Source organism: Myodes glareolus, chromosome 18, assembly GCF_982192425.1.
Source record: "Myodes glareolus chromosome 18, mMyoGla1.1, whole genome shotgun sequence".
Taxonomy (NCBI): Eukaryota; Metazoa; Chordata; class Mammalia; order Rodentia; family Cricetidae; genus Myodes; species Myodes glareolus.
This window is the reverse complement of record NC_142043.1, coordinates 41,590,750-41,601,639: the sequence shown is the minus strand read 5'-3', so window position 1 is coordinate 41,601,639 and position 10,890 is coordinate 41,590,750. Positions and strand designations below refer to the sequence as shown.

Here is a 10,890-nt window from a genome sequence, read left to right as displayed (position 1 = left end):
GCAGCCAGGAGCACTCGGGTCGGCTTGATGGGAAGGAAACCCAGTAGTGACCCCAACCTCCTGATCAAGTCCTAAGATGATGCCCAGAGTTCTGTGCATGGGAAAAAGTCTGTTGTCGGGAGCTTAGGCTAGCTGTTTCAGTAGATCCATCCCAACCCAGAGGCAATCTGGAAGCCCTGAGGGAGAAAAGCTTTGCGGTTCAGGTAATGTTTCTCCCTTATTGTGTTCACCGGTGAACGCATTTCTCTTCTTTTTTTAAGCTCTCCACTTTTCCTTACGCATGCTTGTCTTTCATGGTGAGCGGTGACCTCCCTTCATGGTGCAATAAAGCATTCAAAGGCTCCCTGATACCACTGCAAAGTCCCGACATGGAGAATATGGCAGCAGCGTTGCAATGAGGGAGGAAACTGGAAATCTATTCCCCCAGGACTGTGCATAAGGAATAGAAAGCCTTTCTGATAAAAATGCTGAATGGGCTTGATCATTTTATTTTTTTTTTTTCTGGGAAGTGCTTGGCAAATGGACACTGGATACCAGAGTCAGCAGCAAAGAGGGTGGAGATGGAAGACAGAGCTACGGGGGAGTAATTTGTTCTTCCTAACTGGGCCGTGGGGATCTGCAGGTGCTTATTTACACACTAAGGGAGGCTGGGCCAGAGTATCAGGGAGAAGCGACGTAAGAGTCAACAACTTTCTTTCGGCCCGTGTAGGGTGTAGTCTTCTACACCTTTCGGAAGGGTGTAGTCTTCCATCATGAAGAATGACATGGTGGTGGGAGTGGCTCTCAGCTGCGGCAGCAGAAATAGATGGCTGCTTGGTCCCATCCAGGTGGATCAGGACACAGAGCACCGGAGACTTGTATGCTCAGCTGACTCTCCTTCTATTTAGTCCCGGTCCCAGCTCACAGCATGGGCCATCCACATACAGGCAGAGTCCTCCTGCCTCAGTTTACCCTTTCCCAAATCACTTTCACAGACACACCAGAACACCTGTCTTGGTGATTCTGAATCCGGTCAGTTCACTATGATATGAACCTCACCGCCATTAGAGTTGAGCTCTTCTCATTAGAAAACAAAAGCAAACAAATAAAAAGACCTCTTTCTGCCGCCATGAGACTAGCGAGTGATGAAGCTGTAGAGTGGCCCTCTGAGGAAGCTATGTATGGGTCCTCGCTTGTCCCTCCTTTGACCATGCCTTTCTCTGGCACCTCTCCTCTTCCCAGAGTGTCTTGTCACTACAGGACTCTCTACTGCGGTCACCTGGGACACTTGCCCAGAGTGACACACACCCCTCATGCCTTGTCTGCTATTAGTTTAAAATCCAGACACTGAGATAACAGCAAGAGCCCCCAAACCTCTCCTTAAAGGTTTAAATTACCACGGTGATCTGGTCAGCCCATGACGCGCTCTGTCGGTAGCATCCAGTCTCTACTACACAGCAGCCGGGGCTTCGAACTAACCCTTTCCTTCAACCTAGGCGGATTCTTAGAGTTCTGTCCATTAGTTTTGCGTTGATATTTTTTTTTTATTTGCGTTAGCGAAGTTCATCCCTATGTGGCTACAAACTTTCCCTTTCACTTTTATGTCTCCCATTGTCTGAGAAGTCTAAAAGGTCGCCTTTCCCCTCCTTGCAGGCAGTCACCGCCTGCAGTCTAGGCCACTACACATAAGGCTATAACTTTTGAGGACTTGAGGTAAAAAGAGAGCCCACCTTCTTCAGTTGATGGAATAGCGATATGTCTGTTTGTCAAGGGCAAAAACTCATGTATGAAATTCACACTTAGGACTTTAGAGATGCTGTGCATTCTGGGATTTCTCATCTATTTTAAAATTGTGTGGCACACTGGGAGATACTATGGGGAATGCTCTACATCCCTCCTTTTCTTCTAGGAGTAGCAAACTATACTAGGCATATAGCCTCCTGAGAAAGCCCTCCAGTTCCTAACCTTCTTTGGGGGCTGCCCATGCTTGTATGCTCATGGGAGACAGGTTATGCTTTGAACATTGACGACACATGCTTCTCCATTCCGGCCCCACCCTCCTGTGCGGGAGCACCAAGTGGTGGCAGCCCTGACTAGTCCACACTACGAAGGCTGTAACTGTGAAGAGGGTAATGGGGAACTAGGCCAAGGAAACAGCCTGAATGACAACCAGCGTGCCTCGCCACTTAATAGTTAACATTTGCTTCCCAGATGCCCTTCAGTGCCGGCTTTCGTTGCTGCATGAGCCCTGCAATTCACCTAGACGATGACTTCCAGCTCATTCTGCCTCCCTGGTCTTCCATGTGCTGTAGCCTTCAGCACGGCCCCCTAAGAGCAGGTGTGGACATGCAGCTGTTGTTTCCAGGTGTAGGATGGGGGCTGCACTCGGTGTCCAGGCCATTCTTCCCATCACCCCTATAGGTGGGCTCACAGCCCATCAGAAATTTGCGTGGAGTGAAGGGATGCTGCCAAGGCCATCTGGCAGACATTTACCTTGGAAGTCCATTAATGCTTTGAAATCTTTAGCCACGTGAGGGTGAACACCACGCCATAGCATAACAAATACACATGGTGGGGGCTGCCCCTTGTTCTGGCATGCAAACTCTGGGATTCTCAGATCAGCCATTTCTTATGTAGGCTCTTGTGTGTGGCTAGGGCCTCCAGGTTGCTTCCAAGCGGCCCTGGCCCCTAGAGAGCTCAATACAGTCTAGAGGAAAGAAAATTTTCAATCCTACTCCAAGCCCCGATGAGAGGAGAGTTGATCACAATGACAGTTGTATCATTGACAATCCTTGTATAATGAAGTCTCCAAAAAGGATAGGTGCAGATGGACTTCTGGGAGCTGCCTAGTGGCTTTGCTGGATGGTCATTCTGTAGAGAGGGTGGGGAGGCAGAGTGCTCCTCCCTTCAGGCCTCCTCCCACTCATTACCTCCACCTACCTGCCCAACTGTACCCTTTGCAGTTTCCTCTGTGAAATCAGGATAAGTGGAAGCAAAATGGCTCCCTGGGTTCTGTGAGCAGCTGTACCAAATTTATCACACCTAGCAGGGCATTATGGGAGCTCTGGCTTATAGGCCATCATGCACTTCTGCTACTCTTTGGGCTGTTATCTGAAATGTGTGGAGGGGGAGTTGTCTAGTCTGAGGGACTGAGCCCCCAACCTGTGGAATTTGATGTCACCCCCAGGTAGACAGCACCAAACCGAATCAAGCCAGATGCTATTCTAATTGGAGAGCCCTTTCTGTTCTATTTGAGTTCAGAAAAATTCGTCTGCCTGTCTCTCTAACCATGTTCTACCTTAGCCCATGAAAAGGACAAACTGATAGGAAGAAGCAGGTGCCCGGTCCCTCTGAGACAATTACAGTCTCCAAATCCCAGTGCCTACCACGGACCAGGCCTTCTTTGGGCTCTATCCGATAGATATATAATTTCTATTTGTTTGTTTGTGTTGACGGGGCTGGGGGTGGAAGCCAGGACCTTGAGATTGCTAGACAGTCCCGCTCCTACCAGCTACACCACCTCATTCTTTGCTTGCTCTTCATCAAGGCTTTGTGCCTGGGACGACTCCCTTTATTTCCCAGATGAGGGGCATGAGTTCAGGGTGCTCCGTTATACTCAGAATGAAACAGGGAGTGAGCAGTTGTATGTACTCTGTCCCAGACTGTGCTCAGTCCTGAACTCAGTCCCACGTGTCCAGAAATAGGAGAAATTGACCTAGATTTCCATGACTCCTTTTAATGATCCCAACACTTTTGGGACTTTGCTGTTTTTTCTTTTAAAGATTTCTTTACCTCTATTGACGTGTGTGAGTTTCTTGCCTGCACATATGTATGTCTGGTGATGTGTGTGTCTGATGCCTGCAGAGGCCAGCGGAAGGCACAGGACGCCCTGGCGTTGGAGTGAAGGACACTTGTCCGTCATCACGTGGATGCTGGGAACCAGAACTGGGTACTACCCCGCAAGAGCAGTGAGTACTCTTACTAGCTGAGCCATTGCTGCAGCCTGGAACCTTTGCTTTTATTTTTCTCCAACACTGGAGACCTAGGTTGAAGGTGAAATGATTAGGGCTGGTGAGACAGTCCAGCGGGTAAAGGTGCTTGTCACCGAGCCAGACAACTCAACTTCAGCTCCCTGGACCCACATGGTAGAGGGAGATACCTTACTACCGCAAATTACCTTCTAACTTCCACACACATGCTGTGCCCTGCTTTTCTACCACATAGACACAAATAAATGCAAAGAATTGAAAATAAAAGTGATAGCGTTTTTGGAATTCATTATAATTAGAACAATATCCTTGGGTCCTACATGCATGGAGTCAACCACCCAGGGTTGGAAAATAGTTGAAAAAAAAAGTCTTTGTGCTAGATACCAACAGATTTCCCCCGTCATTCTTTTAAGAAAGAAGTGTGATATGTTGTGTACTTGTGTGATGTGTGATATGTTGTGTACTTGTGTGATGTGTGATATGTTGTGTACTTGTGTGATGTGTGCTTCATTTAGTTTTAAATCATCTACAAGTGCTTCAAAGTACCCAGAAGTGTGTGCATTGGTTCTTTGAATATTATAGCACTTTATATAAGAGACAGAGCCTCTCTAAATGTAGCTATCTATAGGGAATTGGTTCCCGGACCCTTTGAGGATATGATACTGTGTCTCATGTCTAAGGCTCTTCCACATGCTTCAGGCATCTTCCTGGGGTGGGAATTATTTATTTTGTGGCTGAGAGTTTTCTTTCTCTTCCTCAGGCCTTGACAGAAAAAAAATATATGTATGGAGCTGTTCTGACATCACAGAGCCCAGAAATCCCAGGACCTGGCTAAATTGTGGGCCAAAGAGAATGAGAAATAGAGAAATGATTCCGAAACAAAGCAGCACTTGCTCCATCCACGTCCATCTTTGTCAAACTTGCTGGTGACTCACCGGCTGTCTGCTTCAGGGAGCTCACTGTGTTTTTGGAATTGCTGCAGTTTTAAAGTGTTTCCCTCAAACTCTGAGGTTGCAACCTCATACCAGTGTGATGGTGTGAGGAGATGGAGCCATAGGGAGGTGATTCAGTCATGAGGGCTCACTCCACTCTCCTCAGTAGAATTAGCATCTTTATTCTATGTTTTCAAATATAGAGAACAATAGAGAAGGACAGCTGATGTCAGCCTCTGGCCTTCCTATGCACACACACATACACACACACAAGGGAACACACATGCTCATGTACACGTATGCACACCCCCCCACACACACATAAGGAACCTCCTCTTGTGCTTCTGTGTGTGATGACATAGCACCAGGGCACCTTCTGTGACTCAAGAGAGTGGTCCTTTCCAGACTCTAAACCTGCTGGTTCCTCGATCTTAGACTTCCAGCTTTTAGAACCATCAAACCTGTATTTTTGTGGTTTGTAATTACATAGTTAAAGATGTGCCATGAACAACCAGATAAGTAGGTACTGGGCACAGGATTCCAGGTTTGTAATAGTAGCTTTGGTTAAAAAAAAAGTTTAGGCAAAAACATGACTTTATACACTGAAAGAGCCATAATACTTTATTTAAAATATATACAAAATTATTACTTTGAAACATATATATTACTATCCAACATATATCATATAACACACATTGATGTAAATTTTAGTACCTTCACTCAGCCTTGTGATTTCTCTTTGTTCAAGGTTCCTGAATACAATTTCTCTAAAATACCACTGGAGAGGAGGTGCCCATGGGCTTGCCCCTCGCAGTAGTCTGGCAATTCTCTTGGGCACCACTGGGCCCTGTGAACTTGACCCATGGAAGCCGAGACCAATCCTTGCCTGGTGGATCACTGGGAGAGGCATCGGATTGGTGGCACCAGCCTTAATAAGCTACATGCCCGTCCCACCTTCTCTCTCTTTCCCTCTTGGCTGATGAAAACTGGTCAGTCGTTCTCCTGACAGACCCTCCCCAGGGCTGAGGTTAACATAAGTTATGGTCTCTTCACACCCCACCTCCCTCCACTGCCTCCATCACCATTACCACAGGAAGAGGGTAGGAGAGTAGGGAGCTGGTCTCTGAGTATAACTTGGAAAGAAATAAGAAACAAAGCCAACCGGAACGTCTGTGCTCTTGGGCTGAGTTCTCGCACCCTGGAGATAAATCAGACTACTATTTCTGGGTGCATTTCAGCCTTCTTTTGGTCACTGTCTCTTGCACAGCACATTTCTTCCATTACATTCCTTCCATTAGGCACTTACTTGATAGATGCCCATCATACAAATGAATAAAAGAATGTAAGGGATCTGGTGATTTCAGGCTAAAAAAAAAAAAAATCACCCCGTTTAGAATCAAGGGGACTAATCTCTTCCAGGTCTTTTGGCTATGAACAAGTGTAGAATCAAGGGGACTGAAGTCACATAGACTCATTTCCTCCTTTGACAAATGGGTAAACTGAGGCTGACAGAAGATGAAATGAACAAGATGACTGACTGGTCCCTGATAGAGTCAGACCTGGACTCGTATTTCCTTAATTTCTCCCTCTCTTCACATCTGACTTTGCAAAGAGAGCTCAATAGACCCACTGCTGCGTCCTGGGCATGCAGAACTCACCTTCCTACACCAGAAGCCCTCGGTCATCTAGGTGGCCACGGGCATAGTGGCCAAGCCAAATGTCTCCTCTAAGGAGCTTCCCTCCCAGGCTCAGGTCCTGGGCAAGAGGATTTGACAGCAGCAGGTGGGCATGAGTGAGGTAGGAGGATCAGAGATGGACGGGTGCAAGCCCAGCTTTGAGGAGGGGGTATCTGTTCTGTCCCTGTAGCAATTCTGGTGCTGATGTGGATTTGGTGCCTCACAAGGCTCTGGGTCTTCCAGAGGAGATGTGTAAACAAAGCTAAGCCACTGGCTGCTTCTGCTTCGGAGAGCAAGTCGCTACGAATACTTGCCCAACAGACGAGTAACACTAGGTGTGTTCTTAGCACACTGGAAAGGATGAAAACCAAGAATGGACAGGGACAAAGGAGACTGTCGCGCTAGCCAGATAGGGGAGGGGTGAACACAAGCCCAGGTGGACTTCTCATTTCATTTTTGCCGTCACAAAGTACATTTCTGAGCTCTGGGTCACTGTTACCCCCACCACCACCACCACACACACCTTACCCTGACACACTGGTGACCTCAAGAACATCCCAATGTGATTTCCGTTTCTTTCCAGAAAGGATAATTTGTCATGATCAGAAACACACAGTTGAACGTTATGAAGACCTCTGGGCCACACCCAGGCCCTGCAGATACAGGTGTCAGCATGAACAAGGGCACCACAACCTGCCACCAGGGTCTTCCCCTGAGCATGTGGAGTGGGGGCTGGGATGCAAGGGATGTGCTCTGTTGATAGGCCCTCCTCTTGCCCCACCCTCAGCCAGCTTCACTTTCCCCTTCCCCTCATCCCCTCTCACTTTCTGACCAGCTCCTGCAAGCCCCGATTCCCATTAGAACTATATAAAGTTTTCTTTTTTTTCTGAGAGAGAAAAATAATAACAATTCGTCTTATGGAGATGGGAAAATTGAAAGCCACAGATCACCTGGTAACAAATGAGTACCTTTGTGCTTGTATAGTCACCACAAAACGCAGACAGCTAAAAGCTAGAGAGCAGAGTCCGGGCCGGGACCATTCGGAGAGGTCCGTGGCCCTGCTCTGACCTGCTCCCTAGACGGTGGATTGGTTTTCATTGCACACGTAGACGGTGCTCGGCTGGATTCTCCTCTGGATCCGCTCAGGCACTTTAGGGAGGATTTGGAAAGTTTGGGGAAGTAACTCTATGCAGGCCTCGCGGAATTTCTTGATCCTCCAGCAGTAGACGATGGGGTTGAAGACGGACTTGAGGTAACTGAGCCACAGGACGCACGTGCTGGTGGTGTAGAAGGAGGCGCTGTAATAGAACCGCCGACTGAACGCAGACAGCAGGCTATAGACTGAGTGGGGCAGCCAGCACAGCGAAAAGCCCACGAAGAGGATGAGGATGGTGGTGAAGGCCTTGGTTTTGAAGCTCAGGTCCAGGCTGACCTGCTGCTGCTGCCGCCGGAACCGTCTCAGGCCAGCCTTGGACAACTGTTTGAGGTCCAGGCTGTCTGACTGGTTGTGCACGCGGACGGCGTTCTTCCGCACCGTGTTGAGGATGCACAGATAGGAGCACAACATGACGCCAAAGGGCGCGAAGAACACCGCTACCACCAGCATCACCACGTAGGCGCGTTCGGCTGGGAACTCGGTGTAGCCCAGGACACACTGTGGGGCCCGAGCCGGCACCTCCATGAACGTCCAGCCGGTGAAGGAGGGCGCAGAGATGCAGAAAGACAGCACCCAGGAGGCTGCGATGATCACCTTGGCCCTGTGTGGGTTCAGCTTGTCCTGTCGCTGCACAATGATGAGAAAGCGGTCCACGCTAATGATGAGCAGGATGGCCACGCCCTCTAGGACAAAAAACCAATAGAGTGTAGCTGAGAGCCGACAAAAGTGGTCCCCGAAGTGCCAGCGGACGGTGATGAGGGTGATGGCGGTGAAAGGCATGCAGCATAAGGACAGCATGATGTCAGAGAAGGCCAAGGTAGCCAGCAGCAGGTTGATGGCTGAACGCATGGCCGGCCTCTGATACACGATGATGCAGACGACCGTGTTGCCGAGGAACCCTACCACGATCATTAGCAACATCGTTATTGCCAACGAGATCCTGAGCGGTGTGGACAGTGGTGTGGCCCCGGGGTCCGAAACGTTGCTCCCATTCAGCAGCAGATGTTCGTATGTCCCAATGGGTGTGCTGTTACAGGCCATCCTGACGAGAAACTCGGGACCCGGACAGAACTGGCTGCAAGGGCACCCTCCAGCGCTTGGGTGGCTTTCATTTTCTGTTTGCTGGCTGCATCTTTTCATTTGATGCCGAGGGATCTCTAGTGCTCTTGAATCGTTGGGAGAAATCTTCCTTTGGAGTGGCTAGCTGGGGTTTGCATTCTTCTCCTGTCTCTCTGGGAGCCATGTGTTTGCACAGCTCCCTAGTAGGACACTACAGTCTAGAGCAAGAAGGGAGAGAGAAAAGAGTCAGTTATTGGAAACCTGGCGGAGTGGAGCATGGTCTAAAGTTTACAGGTACTGGTGGCTTAACATGTGAGAACTTCACATCTATGCATTTAGCCAGCCAACCCAGGAAATACTCAGAAAGCCCCAGCGGAGACTGAACGGAACATAGGTAGACTCCTCCTTGCCACTGTTCTCTAAGCAATATGATTTGCATGCTGCTTTCATCACAGCATGTCATACACAATCTGAAGAGGAGTTATAGGGTTATAGGCAATCAGCTCCCTATCCTCTATAAAGGAGTTTTAGAATCTAGATATGGTAGTCTGTAAGGGAGTGTTGGGATCAATTTCTTGTGAGTTTTCAGGGACAGGAGAGCATAGAGAAGAATGATTGATTCCTTTATTTCTGACTTAGGACAAAGGCTGGTATTTACAAAGATTGAGTCTTGTCAAACAGTCCAGGAAACCTAAGCAGCTAGCTATCATCTGGGCACTTGGAAGCTCTGCCTTGTAGGTACTTTGGAATTACCATTTATGTAATGATGTGGAATTCCTCTCTGTATGCTAAGAATACCATTGGTTAATAAAGAAACTGCTTTTGGCCAATGACTTAACGGAATGTAACCAGGCTGGAAAAGATGTAGAGAGAGAATAGGCAGAGTCAGGGAGAAGCCATGTAGCCTCCACAGGAGACAGATGCTGAATGCTAGATGGAACCTTACCAGTAGGCCACAACCACATGGCAAAACACAGATTAATAGAAGTGGGTTAATTTAAGGTATAAGAGCTAGCCAAAAAGAAGCGTGAGCTAATAGGCCAAAAAGTGTTGTAATAACACAGTTTCTGTGTAATTATTTCGGATTTGGGCAACCGGGAAATGAACAAGCGGCCTTGGCCAACAATGTAATTTGAATGGATTTTTATGAAAATCAATGGAATGGGGCCTTGATCAAACCACCTGCTTTGGGATGCTGGCTTCAAGCAGGCAGGGCTCTGGCCTGCTTTAGACTGTGTGTCCTCAGCACCTAGGACAGCGCCCGCCTGACAGGCAGGTGGTACTTCCCAGCTCCTCGATGAAGAAAGAGATGATTAGTTTTTTATACTGTCACTTTAATATTTATTTATCCTTTCTAAAAAGGAGATTATGGACTATCCTTTGTTCAGATATTTTTATCTGCAGAGTTAAAAGTGGAGTTTTTTTTCCAAAAGTTAACTTTATTATAAAAAAAATCACACAGCAAAATTAACCAGACCCGAAGTCTATAACCTAAGTCTTAACTTAAAAAACAACACCACCTTCTTGAGGTGTGAAAGGTAAACGTGAACAGGTGTATGTGTTTACATCTCAATAGTGCCAGGGACACGTGTGTACGTGGACACCATCACTACCACCAAGGCCGTAAACACATCCATCATTTCTGAAAGCTGGCCTTCTACCCATCCTTACTGAGATCTACCTTCGGAGAAAAAAAAATTATGAAATGTGCTCTTACTAAAAACATTAGGTACATTTGCTTACATTTGAGGCAGGTGTAAGCTCACACTCATGTGGCGTCATAAGACTATAATGACCTTGTGTAACCTTTGTCTTGTTTCCCTGGCAGGAACATTTCAGATGAGTAGAAAAGCTGCTGTAAGATTCTTCTTGGAAACACAAAGAAGGAGGGGAGAGGGCCAGTTCTTAAAAACAGCATTAATTTTTCTTGCTTTTCTCAGAGATGTGGGAGGAATGGTGTCCAGGAGCCGAGGTCTACAGTCAGAAGTCATTGCTTGGTGAAATGAATCCCCCCCCCAAGCCCCGCCCCAGGCTCCTCCCATGTATTCACTCCCTGGGAACCCTCACTACTAATCCCTTCTGTTGCACTCCCTCATCTA

The 10,890-nt window shown here is 47.7% G+C and overlaps 1 protein-coding gene across 1 annotated transcript; it reads right to left on the bottom strand.

Annotated features, from left to right (window-relative positions):
- Positions 1-5,494: 5,494 nt before the first annotated feature.
- Positions 5,495-9,794, bottom strand: Gpr45 (G protein-coupled receptor 45). Its single transcript, XM_048430196.3, has one exon. It carries the CDS (start codon positions 8,870-8,872, stop codon positions 7,652-7,654), a length of 1,221 nt encoding a protein of 406 aa, XP_048286153.3. The 5' UTR covers positions 8,873-9,794; the 3' UTR covers positions 5,495-7,651.
- Between the last annotated feature and the right edge of the window lie 1,096 nt (positions 9,795-10,890).